Consider the following 13,643-nt stretch of genomic DNA (forward strand, 5'->3'; position numbering starts at 1 on the left):
CAACATTGAATAAATGGGACCTACTAAAGCTGAGAAGCTTCTGTAAAGCAAAGGACACTGTCACTAAGACAAAAAGGCAACCTACTGACTGGGAGAAGATCTTCACCAACCGCGCAACAGACAAAGGTCTGATCTCCAAAATATATAAAGAACTCAAGAATCTAGACTTTAAAATGCTAATTAACCCAATTAAAAAAATGGGGCACTGAACTGAACAGAGAATTCTCAAAAGAAGAAGTTCAAATGGCCAAAAGACACCTAAGGTCATGCTCAACCTCATTAGCAATCAGGGAAATGCAAATCAAAACATCTTTTTTCTTTTTTAATCAGAGTGTTTGGAAACTACATGAGTATGGGTTCTTTCAGGGTAAACAGTATGAGAAAGATCCTAGGTGAATCAAAGGTGGAGACATTGGCAGTATAGGTGGGTATGGCAAAACCAGTGAATACTGCTCAGCTGAGGTTTAGAATTTCATGCCTATGCATAGAGTTTGCTTGGAAAGTTAGATTAAAATAATATTTAGGAGGGTTATGAGATGCTTGTAGTAACTTAGAAACTGACAATGGCTTTTGAAACAGAAAGCAGTCTTGAACTGAGAGCATCTATTAAGAATAGACTTTCATCCTTGTTTCTGAGGAAGAAGACATAATGGATTGTGTACAACATAAACAGATCTTGATGATGGACTAGCACATGAACAACTTTATGAGTGATGGTGTGGGAACATAGTTAAATGACCTGTCCAAGGCCACATAGCCAATGCTAGAAAAAGGCAAGACTGAACTGTGAGTCTCTTCTAGGCTGTGGTACCCAGTTAGCTTTCCATAGAGCCCAATACTGTTGTACATGTCACTTGCTCTCTCTGGAAGTTGTTGGAAATTCCAGAAACATTGGATTATTAAAATGTTCTACCTCCTTGTGAAATTAAATAAAAATAAAGTCACCAAAGTTAGTAAACACATGACATTCACTTTAAAAATTTGATTTGCAAACTTGGTCTTTCAGATGGAAATGTTTTAATCTTTGCTGTCTAAACCAGTTAAACAGCTTGAGACTTACTTCTCAACCCACAAGTCTTTCCTTTCCTTCACCCCATTGTCTTCTCTTATGGGTGCCATTGCCTGCAATTCCTGGTCCTCTATATATCCATAAATATTAGTAACTCCACTTGGAGAAACTAGAGGAGCCGGACAGCCATTTCCCATCGTCTGCTGTGTCTAGGACCTTAGATCCTCCTCTGTCAAGTGGAAGTCTGAACCCTACATTGAATGTAATCTCTATCTCTAAAGTATCAGAGTGCTTTATTTATGGCTCATATGAAACACTTCAGCTGTATTTCTTTATAGTTAAACTGCTGCCCTCTTCAACATTTCTACCTTAGCTGTTAACATGGATCTTGAACCTAAGTTAAACAAATGAATATATGCATAGTTATAGTCCTAAATACAAAGTAGGATGCATTTGTTTTTTAATGCAATCCAAAGGAGTATGGCTTCAACAATTAAAATTTTAAAGCACCTGTAAAATAGTAGTATAATAGAGTGCTATTCCTGTTTTTGAAATCTGGTCGCTTATTCAAAAAGAAGCCTTCCTCTGTAGGTTGACTAACAAAAAGAGGAAATATGCACGCAAACTATGCATGTGTGCCATGCCTCTAATAGCAGTGCCTGTATTCCTGTAGCCAGGAGGCTGGGAGAGAATTGCAAAGTCCAAGGCCAGTCAGGTAGAATGCCTAATGGACATCTACAAGAAGAACAAGAGTTGGGTGGTATTTACATGGGCGGCTTCTTCCAGGTGTGATCTTTCTTCTGTTTGCTAACACAGAGCAGTGAAATGTTGCAGTTGGAGAGTCTGGTTCCATATAACTCTACACTTCTGGGCACAAGCCAGCAGTTTCATTAATATGACCCATGCTTGTCTCTGGGTATGGAACAAGGACAGAGGTTATCATTCCCTTAAGAAATTTGTAGTTTTTCAAGGGAAAAAAAAGACTTGTTTAATATAGTATAAAATCACACATACAGTCAAGATAAGAGGTGAAGCCAGCCAGTCTCTGCTTAAAATAGAATTTAATTCTCAATTGCAGAATTTTCTTTTATGTGGGCAGTTTTTTTTTTCAAAAAAAAAAAAAAAAAAAAACAAGACTATTCCATATCCTTGGAGTACCCTTTAGCTCATCTGTATCTTTCTGAAGGCTGTGACTAGCTGCTAAGTATCTGTCGAAGGATGTCTGTGTATGGGACACAAATCTGATGTTGAGTCTGGATGGCAGTTTGTTTTCTTTACTCAGTGTGGAGTCATTTTGTTCTCTCCAGGTCCTGGTGGTAATCTCAGAATGCTTCTATGTGCCACTTCCAAGAGTTTCATCTGAACGCTCTGGTGAGTTGGAGAAGTTCATATGGGTGGAGTTTTTAGAGTTTTGTAGTATTCTGTCTGTGGCTCTGCATTTGATTCTAACATCCAATCAATGAGCATTCAATTACCTCTATTGAGTTCCTTAAAAATGTTTTCTCCATATAAATTTGAATAAAATTTACTTTTTTAAAAAAAAATTAGAAAATACTCCCTATTGAAGATTGCATTTTCTTCTTGGGCTTACTCCCCTCATTTTTCAGTGGACAACTTTTATTCTTGAATTGGAGTGAAGGTTTCTATGAGGAACTCACATTTATTGAGTCTCTAACATAGCTTGTCACTATCTCAAGTTCTTTAAAAGCAGTTTGCTCAAATCTGCATGTATTTACTTTACTTCTGGGCCTAATTGACTCTGAAGTTGATGACCTTTGTTCGTAGTGTTGCATTTTCTCAGGAACTTAAATAAGGCCATGTCTTTAGTCCTTGAAAATGTTAAGACTTCATAGATGGCTAAGTAACATGTCTGACCTTCAGCATGGTGGAGTGTGAAAGGGAGCCAGTGTATAAACTGCTGTGGGATTCTCTGGGTGCAAGCCCAGCCCAAATGATGTTATAGTGCTAAAGTTCATTCAGTGGTTATCACTATTCCTAACTCCTATTTTATCAGTTAAACTTTGTGGTAAGAGGAGGCCTTTTCTTCCTGACTTTGACCTCAAACTCTTAGGGAACAGGACTCTGCTTGGTTCAGCTTGTCTGAAATAGTTGCTATGACCAATGATTCGCTGAGATTTTTACACGGAATGTAATAAATAGCACAAACAAAACTTAGCACTCTATTCCCATCTACTCTGCCATCAAGTCAGTGATGCTCCCTTAGGGAGATAGTAAATCTCTAGATGGGGCTAAGCTACAACCAGAAAACCTGATCACATGATGTCAACACTTCGGAGGAGAAACCTCCTCAATTTATCCACCTCATGGTTAAACTGTGTATTAATTACTTAATTGCCATGATTTATCCAGAGTGAATTTTCCCCCCTCTGTTTCTCTTCTGTCCATAGAGCAGGATCAGAGGCCGGAGGATGTTCATGGAGCTGAGCAGCTGCAGGATGCAGAAGAAGAAAAGGATGACTCAAATGAAGAAGAAAACAAAGACAGTCTTGTGGATGATGAGGAAGAGAAAGAGGACCTTGTAGATGAGGATGAAGTAGAGGAATATGAGGAAGAGGACAACCTGGCAGGCATCATGGATGAGGAAAGAAGTGACGCCAATGACCAAGAAGTACTACAGGAAGGCAGTGTGTCCCAGAAGGAACGTGAAGCTGATGAAGCTCATTCAGTGGATATGCAGGAGGTGGTGGAAGACTCACTGAGGCAGCGCAAGAGTCAGCATGCAAACAAGGGACCATAGATTTCATGATGCCATTTCTAAAAATATAGGCAAGAAAAATAAGTCTGCTTCCCTCTGGTCTGCAGTTTAAGCCAAATCCTTAGTTTCTATTTAGTATTTAATTTTTTTTCATGAATGAACAGTGTTTACTCTTAAAAGATGATCTCTGGTCCTGTGGTCACATGGTAGTAAGCCTCTGTGTCCTAAAGAGAGCCAGGGACAGCACTCAGCCACCATGGTGTAAGGATCTTTGCAGGGTTTTAGGTGAAGAACAAGTTGATATACTTGGGGGCCAAAAAGTCAACCAGAGGACTCCTCTCCAGTCCTCCATAGCACCTTTAGAAACGAGGCTGCTGGCCTAAATAAAATGAGAGCAAAACCACATTGGTCCTGAACACCCTGGAAGTACAGGAAAAATCTCAATGGTTAAGCATTGTTTTTGTCATGTAAGAAACATTGGGTACTATGCCCCCCCAAACACTCTCTTGGGGCCAGAAATTCTAGAGACCTAGGTATAGATACAACTTGAGAAAGATGCTGGTGAGTCATCTGAGCTCTCTTGGTCTCTGTTTTATTTTCTCCATTTAATTCCTGTGGCTTCTTCACTGTGGGACTGAAGATTACCGCATGTTTCATAACTGCTCTGTAGTGAGAGCAGCAGATAGCAGGATCCATTACTCTCATTTGACTTAAAGCTTTAGGTAATCAGTAACCACTGTTGATGAGGCTTGGACTGCCAAGTATCTCAAAAGCATGCAATCTTTGGAAATTCAAAAGGTAGTAGGTGTTTTATAGGGCCAGTACAGACAAATAGCTGGTTTTGGTCAGCCTGTAATACTTCCAGGATAACTTCTTCAAGAGTTCGTTTAGCCACATTCTTTGTTTTTCTGAACCCCAAAGTGTGCTGGCTTCAGGTCTGTGTTGTTTAGTTTCCACCTCAAGGGGTTCCTGCCTCAAGAACCACTTTAATAATAACTGAGAAACATGTCTACTTTCCTTTCAGTGATGTGCTTTTGGTGAAAAAAATTTACGAAAGTCAATTTCAAGAGATGAAAGATTTGATTTTGGTTTTGTCTTCCTTAATTCTCGAGAGAATTATATCATTATCTCTATCTACTCAGTCTGGTATCAGTATCAAGCAATCCCAGCATCTTAAAAAAAAAAATCTCTCCAACTCCTCTCTTACCCTTTCAGGCCTTAGAATAAATTCATAAAGTCAACTAGGTATATGAAATATGCCTAAAGTCAATCTTCTATGTAACCCTTCGATTGAGTCAGAATAATGAGTCTGTCTTGTTTAAAAAAGGTTATGCAGTTTTCTCTGTATTAGCTGCAAACAGGAGGTTCACTGGTGATAGGGTTCAGAATCTGCCCCCCTCACTGCATGATGCTGCTACAAACCTTGCACAAAGGAAGATTTTCTTGTGACAATCCATTCTTTATAAATGTTTTTATTTCATCTTTGTAACGTAGTTAACTGTTAACTCAAGGCTGAGGCCATCATAGAACAAAGGAAAAGGTGACCTTCCTGCCCTTCCATGTTCCTGTCCTCTGACACATCTTTACTCAAAAGACCTATGGTTCTGTGGTGCCCTTTGTCTTCCTGCTAGAGCTAAGATGTTCCTTCTCTCCTGCCAGTGGATTTCTTCTCTTGTTACAGTAACCGAGGTCAGTCTAGTGGGAAAGGGAAGACTCCGTGTCTCTGTTCTGAGTAGTACCCCTCCTGCAAACTGAAGTACTGGATTTTAATGGGATGTTTAACTAGAGGGAAGGCTTGAGAATTAGTCTGCCTTGGCTTTTAGAAATGTATCAAAGCCAGTTTCCAATTAGATCAAACAGTACTTAATAATAAGTGAGATTATACATTTCCTTTCTTAAAAATACTTAAAATAAGTAGGAAAGTAGGAGAAAAAAGTCATAAAGAAGAAGGTCCAGTCCAGTAAAATTATATTTATCTGTAGGAATTATTTTTCCTAGCCTTTCCTTTTTTTAACATCCTGGCAAAAAATTGGATTTCTAGTAAATAGTCCAGTAAGTACTTACTAATTTAATTTCTTTCCATTTGAAGCCTTTAGGTTTATTTTCAATACTTATTTGATATAAAATTAAAGGAGAAAAGTCAACTTAAAATTAGATCATCATTTAATATGCTTTATTTTTGTGTACATAATAAATTTAATCCAGAAGTTAAGTGCATGGAAAAATGATTTTATATATATATATATATATATATATATAAACTAACTATGCTTCTCCTCCACTGCCATATCTGCTATTTAATTATAGAATACTATTTTCGGTATGTTAAAATTGGGTAAATGAGATAGTAACTGTGGAATAAGGGTGTGCAGTGCTTTATGTACAGATAGTTAGGATAAGGTGCCTTGTTCTTTATTGGAATGTCTGAAAACTAGTTACCTCTCTCTTTTTAAATTTCTTTTACTGTTCATTTCTTTATTTGTGCTATACCATGCCAGCTTGCTTAGAATCTCATGGAGGCAGTGCACAGGAAATTTCACTTTTTTGTTGTTTTTATTGTTTTGTTTTGAAGGATAATCATGGAACAGATAAGGGGTGGCTCATTTACTTCACAGCCATTGAACTGCATGGTAGTCACTACAGTCTCATCTTGTAGTAGAATCTGTACCTGTTATCTAATAACTAGTGCAATAGAAGGGAAAGAAGCTTGAGACAGATCAGCTTTGACATTTGAGAAAGCCACACGTTTACTTTTTAGGTGCAAACCCGTGACTTATAATTAAGACATCGTCACCTGGTTTGAGTGTGTGTAAGCTTGAATAAGTATATCTTGTAACATCTTTTGGGGAGGTAATTAAAATGCTAGTTAAAGGCATATCTACTGTGTGACATTTTGCAAGATGGGAAACAATAGAGTCTAAAGGAAAATTTTAAAGGATTAAAAAGGGTGAATGTTCTTTCAGCATAAAATCCTAAGCCTCAAGTGAGAGAAAGAAGGGGAGATGAGTACTTTTGCTGGTGTTTGCAGGTTTTCTGTGTTCTTCCTTTTATTTTCCTGCTGTTATTTCTGCCAGTATTGTATTTGTGCAATTGACTAGCTGTCAGATCTGTCAACTGTTTGGAAAGTATTTGTGTAAATATTTGTGCCAACAGAGACTCTCGCAGTATTGTGTCTCATTACCTCATTCTTGGATTTGATCCTCTTGAGATTGTAGCTTATCTGATAGAAGCCAAGGTTGAGTCTGATGAAACCTGCTGGATTAGTTCTTTGAGCAGCTACTCAAAGCAGAGATTCAACTTAGAGAAACCTTGGCCACCTTCAGCCTAGCACATGGACCTTACAGGCATATTCTCTAGAGTTGTGTGTAGACTGTGGTTCTGTTTACATGTGGCTGTGACTTGTTTCTAATGTGGTTGAATTTTGTTTCTAGACCGCTTTGTATAAGTGCAATTTTTATACTAAAACTGTTCATTTGTAAGTCTGTACATTATAAAATGTCTATGTTTATTCTTTGTATTAATTTTGATTATTTATCCCACTGTATTTATTTTACTTTATCTATGTATTCTGTGCTCTCTCAAATAGATGTGTAGCAACTGAAATAAGGAATCAGTGTATTGTTTCAAGTACTGCATTGCCTGCATTACAAAGTCTCTGATCAGGGGATTGTACATAACCTTGAGCCTACATACTGCCATTTTTATTGTGTCAAAATTTAATTAATGGTAGTGATGACCAATGAAACAGAATGGTGTATTGCTTTTTCATAAATATTTTCACACAAAAGTATTTGTGGAGGCAGTTGAAAATATTACTTTGTTAAGAAAATAATTTTCTTCTGTGTTTATTCTCTGACTTCATTTTCCACCTCTTTTACCTGAACTTGGTGAAATCTCTGCCATGTGCTCAAGGTTAATGCCAAAGATATGAGGGCTTCTCGACACATCACAGTCTTTGTAATGTCTGGAAAGTCTCAGGGTACTTGCCATGGCCAGGGCTGGCATTTAGTAAGTGACTGCTGTTTTTCCAAGATGCTGGCCTTCCTGGTCTCCTAGGATTTATAGAAGACTCTTCTTTCAACTTACCTGTTCCCAGCACTGCAGCAATCAGAAGTACAGAGGCGTAAAGGTGAGTGGCTTTTTTGAACGTCTCACACACTGATGGATGGAGATTTGATTTGTCCCTTTTGGAAGACAGCAGGGAGCTGTTTCTGTGGATGATGGGCATGGGGTGCGGTTACTTAAGTTTATATTTTCTCAGTCTCTACCAAAGTAAAGTTCAGAAATCTGTTCCTGGGTGGATGAACCTTAGTGAAAGTTCTTCACTAATTTACTCCTCAGGTAGAATTTGGCCCTGCTTCTCTTTTGTCATGACTAAGTGATGGCTAAGCAGTTTCTTGCTCATCTTTCCAAAAATATTTTCTCCCATTTCAGTGACTTTGATGTCGGTGTCCAGCCTCGATGGGTTTGTCCATTCCAGAGTAGGGGTGTGTGGATTAGAGATGTTAGGCAGAATAGACAAGAGATACAAAAGAGATACAGAGACATAGAGTACTGGGAAGTTAACTCAGTGACTCCTGAATGTTGAATACTTTTGCCTTTATTTTCCATATGCTTATATACCCCAATCCAAAAAGGAGGGAAGAAGGCAAAAGACTGCTTTAACATGACACAAAAGACAAACAGAGCAGTTACTTGCGTCAATACTTGAGAAATCAAGCCGCTATTTCCTGAGTTAAGCATTTTGATATTTTAGGCAGGACATGCAGTGACAACATCTTGAACCAAGAATCCTGTAGGCAGCCACTCCCTGGGTCAAGCCTCTGGTCTTGAAAATAAAGGAGCAGAACTAGACTTGAATTCTCTGACCTTTGGTCAAGGTGGAGCAGATCCACCTCTACAGGCCATCTTAATATCCAAAACACCAAGTAACCACACCGTAGCTCAGGATATCTTGTTTGTAGCCTCTCCTGAGGTCAGACTTCTTGTCAATAACTTTGAAAGAGCAAGAGTAGGCTTAAGTTCTCTGACCTTCAGTCAAGATGGAGCGGATCCACTGCTGGGGCTCCCACACTTTGATACTTGGTAATTTATAGATTCCATGTGTATAGTAAGTGGGATTCTGCTTAATCCTGTGAATTGAAAAGTCTTTTGCCATCAGAAAGTAGAGCGTTTCTGATACAAATAATTTGGGAATAGTTTAATAGAAATAATTTTTAGATGTGAGTCTCTAAGATAATGTGTAGTAAGCAATGTAGTAGAACAGAAAATCGGAAGAAACTACAAAGACTAGAACTTTTGGCTATAGTATGACTACTATGACTGCTAATTTTAAGGGCTGAGTTGAGCTTAGAAAATTAATGGACAAGTAAAGGAACTCTTAGGTCTGTCGTGGTGGTAGTGGTGAAGAGCCCACTTCCTCTGGAAGCTACTGACTACATGGTTTATAGGTTCTTGGCTGTCATGGGTGGGAATGAACTGAAGTAACTGAAAGTTCTCATCTCCATCCTTGATAAAATAAAACCCATCAGTACATGAAGGCCAAGAAAGCTTCTCTCTTGGACAGGTCTCTGTGCAGACAGAAGAGTCCCCTAAAACCATAGACATGAACCTGGCTTTAAGTAAGTTGGTGTTTGATTTCACATTAGCTTCTTACACTTAAAAACCAAAAAAAAACCTAAGCCAAACATTTCTCATATGAAGTGTTGTAATCTGCTGGCCTGGTATGTCACCTGGGTACCTGTCCCTTTAAGAGACAAGCCCTGCCCACTCCAACATCCCCCCCACACACACACACTTGAATCCTTGGATCTCCAGCCTCCTCTCCAACCTGCTCTTTCTGTGTTCTTCTCCTGAAGAGGTAACTACTGCCTCTCCCCCACTTTCATCTATCCCCCCATGGCCCTCCTTCTGGAGAGGCAGCTTCTGCCTCTCTCTTCCTTCCCCTTCTCCCCTTTCCCATCCATAACCCACTAAGTAAACTCTATACTCAAACTCTCTCTGCATGGCATATCTGTCTCCCACCGAGGCCTCAGGTGGCCTGCCACTGCCTTTTCTATGACCACCACCCCTTCTCTTTATAAATAATAACACGAAGGCTAATGGGGCAGGAGGAGGGTGTACTGGCAGAAACAATTTAAGAAAATTGCTCTTGAAAATATCTTCAACATGGCTTAAAAAATCATTGAACTCAGTCTGAATTACAGTCACATAAGGAAGCTGTTCAACAGACAACAGGTCTGAAGTCCAGGATCTGAAGCCAGGAGAGTAGGAGGGACATTGGAGGGTGGGGTTTGAAGAAGATGGGGGGAGATGTAGGCAGAGGAGATATACTGTGGACACAGATTGCTAGTCAGGCAGGCTTTGGCAGGCACACACTTGTACACATGACCTCACACTTGGCATGGGCACATGTGTAGTCCAGCACATAGTTTGTGGGTGGTCTCACAGCCTCCCCAGACTAGCTGGAAAAGGCAAGTGGTGAGGGCTCTCGACCCTGCTCTCAAGGGCATATTTCTACAAAATACAGAGTGGCCTTCTGCCAGGAATATAACATGACATCTTTGCTGCATGTTGTTGAATACCCAATGTCAACTATCATTTGCTTATAGTACCCTGAATGTCTGGGGTCAGCCATGTTTTAACTGACTCAAACCAGATACCCATATTAACAACATGTTATCCAAATCCTAATTACTCCAGACTGCCTTCTGTTCCCTACAGTAGGCTTAGATCACCGCAATCCTTGAGATAATAAAATCCTTAAAACATTTAAAAAAAGTTTAAAAGCAAAAGGAATTGTTATAAAATAATATAATACTATATTTAAGGTTCACCTCTGTCAAAAGGATTGAGGTTCAGTATGGCATTTCATTATACTAATGCATCACACACAATACATTCTACACTTGTGGGGCAATACAGAGGGTTTCAACTTAGATGTTCCTTTAACCGCTTATTCTCTGGAATATTTTGGGTTTATGTAACCTAGTCCTATGTTAGTAATGAGTGAATGTTAACAATCTACCCCTTAGGACTTTCCAAGTGCTGATTTTGAAACAGTGGAAAGCAACGTTATTCCACACCAGCCACTGAGCAGCCTCTTGCTCCTGGCTCCTGGTACCACCCCATTCCAGAGATACAAACCTTCAGCAAATGACCCACATTCCATGGGTCTCTCTTCACTATGGGGATAACAGGTGAGAACTTTAAGCAGTGAATACAATTCAAGGAGCTGTTCTAAATGTAGCATGCATCTAATGAATGTTTTATGGCAAGGGTTTTTAAGGTATCACTTCAAGATCTAGGAGTGATCCTGGGGATGGATCAGGGCATATTGAGAAACAGCAATGTTTTTAGAGCTGTCTTTGTGGAGTCAGGTTGGCAAAAGGTGGAAGAGCTTGTGAAATCCCAACCTGTCTCAGAAACACCTCACTTTAGACAGGAGGATAAACATTAGCAAACACAGAGATACAACTAAACCTTTGTCTACCTTCTGAAATCTGAAATTATGCTAGAAGCAGGTATAAATGCTGGAGGAAGTTTACTAGTCACACTTGGACTCCTAGGTTGAATGTTGGTTCTTTCTAAAATTCTGTTGAGAGACAGTCTGCCATGGTTTATTTAAATCCTGAAGACCCTTTAATAATCCCCCAAACAGAGAAGATTACTGCTTTCAAAACACTGGAGTCTAGCAATCATTTATTTCTACATTACTCCCTTTCTTTTTTAGTTCCCAAAGCTACCACTTCCATAAGGCAGTGTGTGCCATCCTTCATCTCTGATCCTGTCCCTGGGAACTCTCTTCAGATGCCTTTTCCCATATCGCTTTTACTTCTACTCACCTTTCCTCCTTTTGGAAAGACTTTATTCCTGCCTCTAGGGTTTTCACTGTGCAACTGAGCCTTGGATCTTTAGGCAAGTGGAAAATTGCAACCAGCACAACCAGAGTTCTTAATCAGGAGAGGAGGTAGATGGGAGGCTGTGCATATCACCATGGATGGAAATTGTGCAGGCGCATGGCTACATTTTCCATTTTCTGCCTGCCAACTTCTCAATCCAGGTACTGGACTTGGCCACCATCATCAAAACTCATCATTCTCTTCACAGACAATGGAGGCAGAGAACGGGAAAGCTCCCAGAAGGCCAAGCTCTCCTGCCCCTTTCTGCTTCCCCACAATACATACTCCTCCAGCCTCAAGAGTCTCTTCCCCAGAAGAAGCAGTGCAGTACTCACAGGTGCTTTCATACCCACAAGTTTAGCCAGGCAGCTGGTGTTTCCCATATGAACCCATCTGTGCCGAGTTCTAGGTCTGAGAGACTAAAACCAAAACTGTTGGATACTGGGTTGTCCTCTGGCTGTTCTCAGTCTCTCTCTCTTCTCTCTCTCTCCTCTCTCTCTCCTCTCTCTCCCCCCCTGTCTCTGACACACACATGAGAACAGTATATTTTCTTAAAAATCAATTAATGCAGAAGGTATCTCAAAATTTCTCAATTAATATTCAGTTTGTAGCTTCATGGGGGAATTTTTTTAAAGGCAATCACATTTATTATATTCTAAGACTATGATTTTTGAAATTGGAACCCATTGCACTTGAGATGTCTTCATTGTTCTACAGGTCTGACTTTCACACCAAATAGGCACTATTGACTTAGGGGAAATTTGACCAGTGTTGATAACATAAATCTAAAGAAAGGCTTATTACTAGATTATAATTGCATCCAAATTACTATGTGATCTAATCTTTCCAGCCAGCCAGCCAGCCATAGAAATATAATTAACTTTATCCCTGTAATAAATACTAGCGGAGTCTAATTTGTCATCCAGCCTAACATTTCTTAAGGTCCATATGCATTTGTTTTCTACTTAGATACAAAGTGCCACACTTGGGTTTCTACCTCCTCTCTCATCTTTCATTTGCTTCTCTAGCCTTTCCCTGAATCCTTTTATTTCCTCCTCCTCTTCCCTATGTCAGTTTTTCTGTCTCTACACATCTCCATCTTTTCTGCTAGGTGTCTTCATCTTTCATTTTCTCTTGTTCTGTTTTTTTTTTTTTTTTTTTCTGATCCAACTGCTCGAATGATGAATAGTGGGGTCTGGAGGAGGCAATGAGCACTCCATAATGGGGAGAAGAACTGTCCGGTGGTGTGTCATCCCTGTCACCTTGCAATAAAGGAATAATAAGCCATTGCGCTGTGCACTGGGATTCTGCTTACAACTGCCAAACTCCCCAGGTTTGTTTGTTTCTCTTTAATTTGGAGGGTTTAGGTCTTACTCTAACAAAGACTTCTTGATATAACTCGGAAAAAAGCAGTATTGTGTGGATTTCTTATTTTTAAAAGTCTAAAAGCATACATAAGATCATCATTTGGCAGGCAAAATCTGGTAACTATTTCAACTCACAAGCAATCACTGTGAAATGATAATCTAAGAAGGTCTCTCAATCCTGACTCCCTCTGCCGTGTGTGTGTGCATGCGCTCACCAATGTACATCCCTGTACAGCTTCTTTCTCTGTTGTTGCCCCCCACCGTATGTTTTGAGACAGTCTCACTGAACTTAGGAGTTCACTAGTGTCTCTATACTAGCTGGCCAGTGAGTCTCTGGCGTCTTCCTGTCTTCACCTCCCCACTGCTGGAATTTCATGCACCTGCCACCTCCTGACCTTTTTCTCATCAGGTCATCATGCTTATGTGGGAAAGACTTTACTCACAGAACCATTTCCTTGGCTCTCGATCTGGATTCTTTTAAAATTTTATTTAATTATTTATATTTCTTTATTTATGTGCTCTTGGATAGGTATGCCAACTGGTTTATGTATGGAGGCCAAGGGACAACTTGCAGGTGTCAGTTATCTTTTTGGGTTCCAGGGATTGAATTCAGTTCAGCAGCCTTGGTGGCAAGCCTGCTTAATCACACA

The 13,643-nt window shown here is 39.7% G+C and overlaps 1 protein-coding gene across 1 annotated transcript in view; it reads left to right on the top strand.

Annotated features, from left to right (window-relative positions):
• Tmx4 (thioredoxin related transmembrane protein 4) overlaps positions 1-13,643 on the top strand; it is a 73,447-nt gene that overhangs the window by 40,190 nt on the left and 19,614 nt on the right. The window contains exons 7-9 of the mRNA XM_050134195.1: positions 2,317-2,380; positions 3,418-7,854; positions 10,760-10,924. Of these exons, the coding sequence (XP_049990152.1) occupies positions 2,317-2,380; positions 3,418-3,767 (414 nt within the window). The 3' untranslated portion in view covers positions 3,768-7,854; positions 10,760-10,924. The remainder of the gene's footprint in view (positions 1-2,316; positions 2,381-3,417; positions 7,855-10,759; positions 10,925-13,643) is intronic.

Source organism: Alexandromys fortis, unplaced genomic scaffold, assembly GCF_014885135.2.
Source record: "Alexandromys fortis isolate MF-2015 unplaced genomic scaffold, M_Fortis_MF-2015_v1.1 scaffold_6, whole genome shotgun sequence".
Taxonomy (NCBI): domain Eukaryota; kingdom Metazoa; phylum Chordata; class Mammalia; order Rodentia; family Cricetidae; genus Alexandromys; species Alexandromys fortis.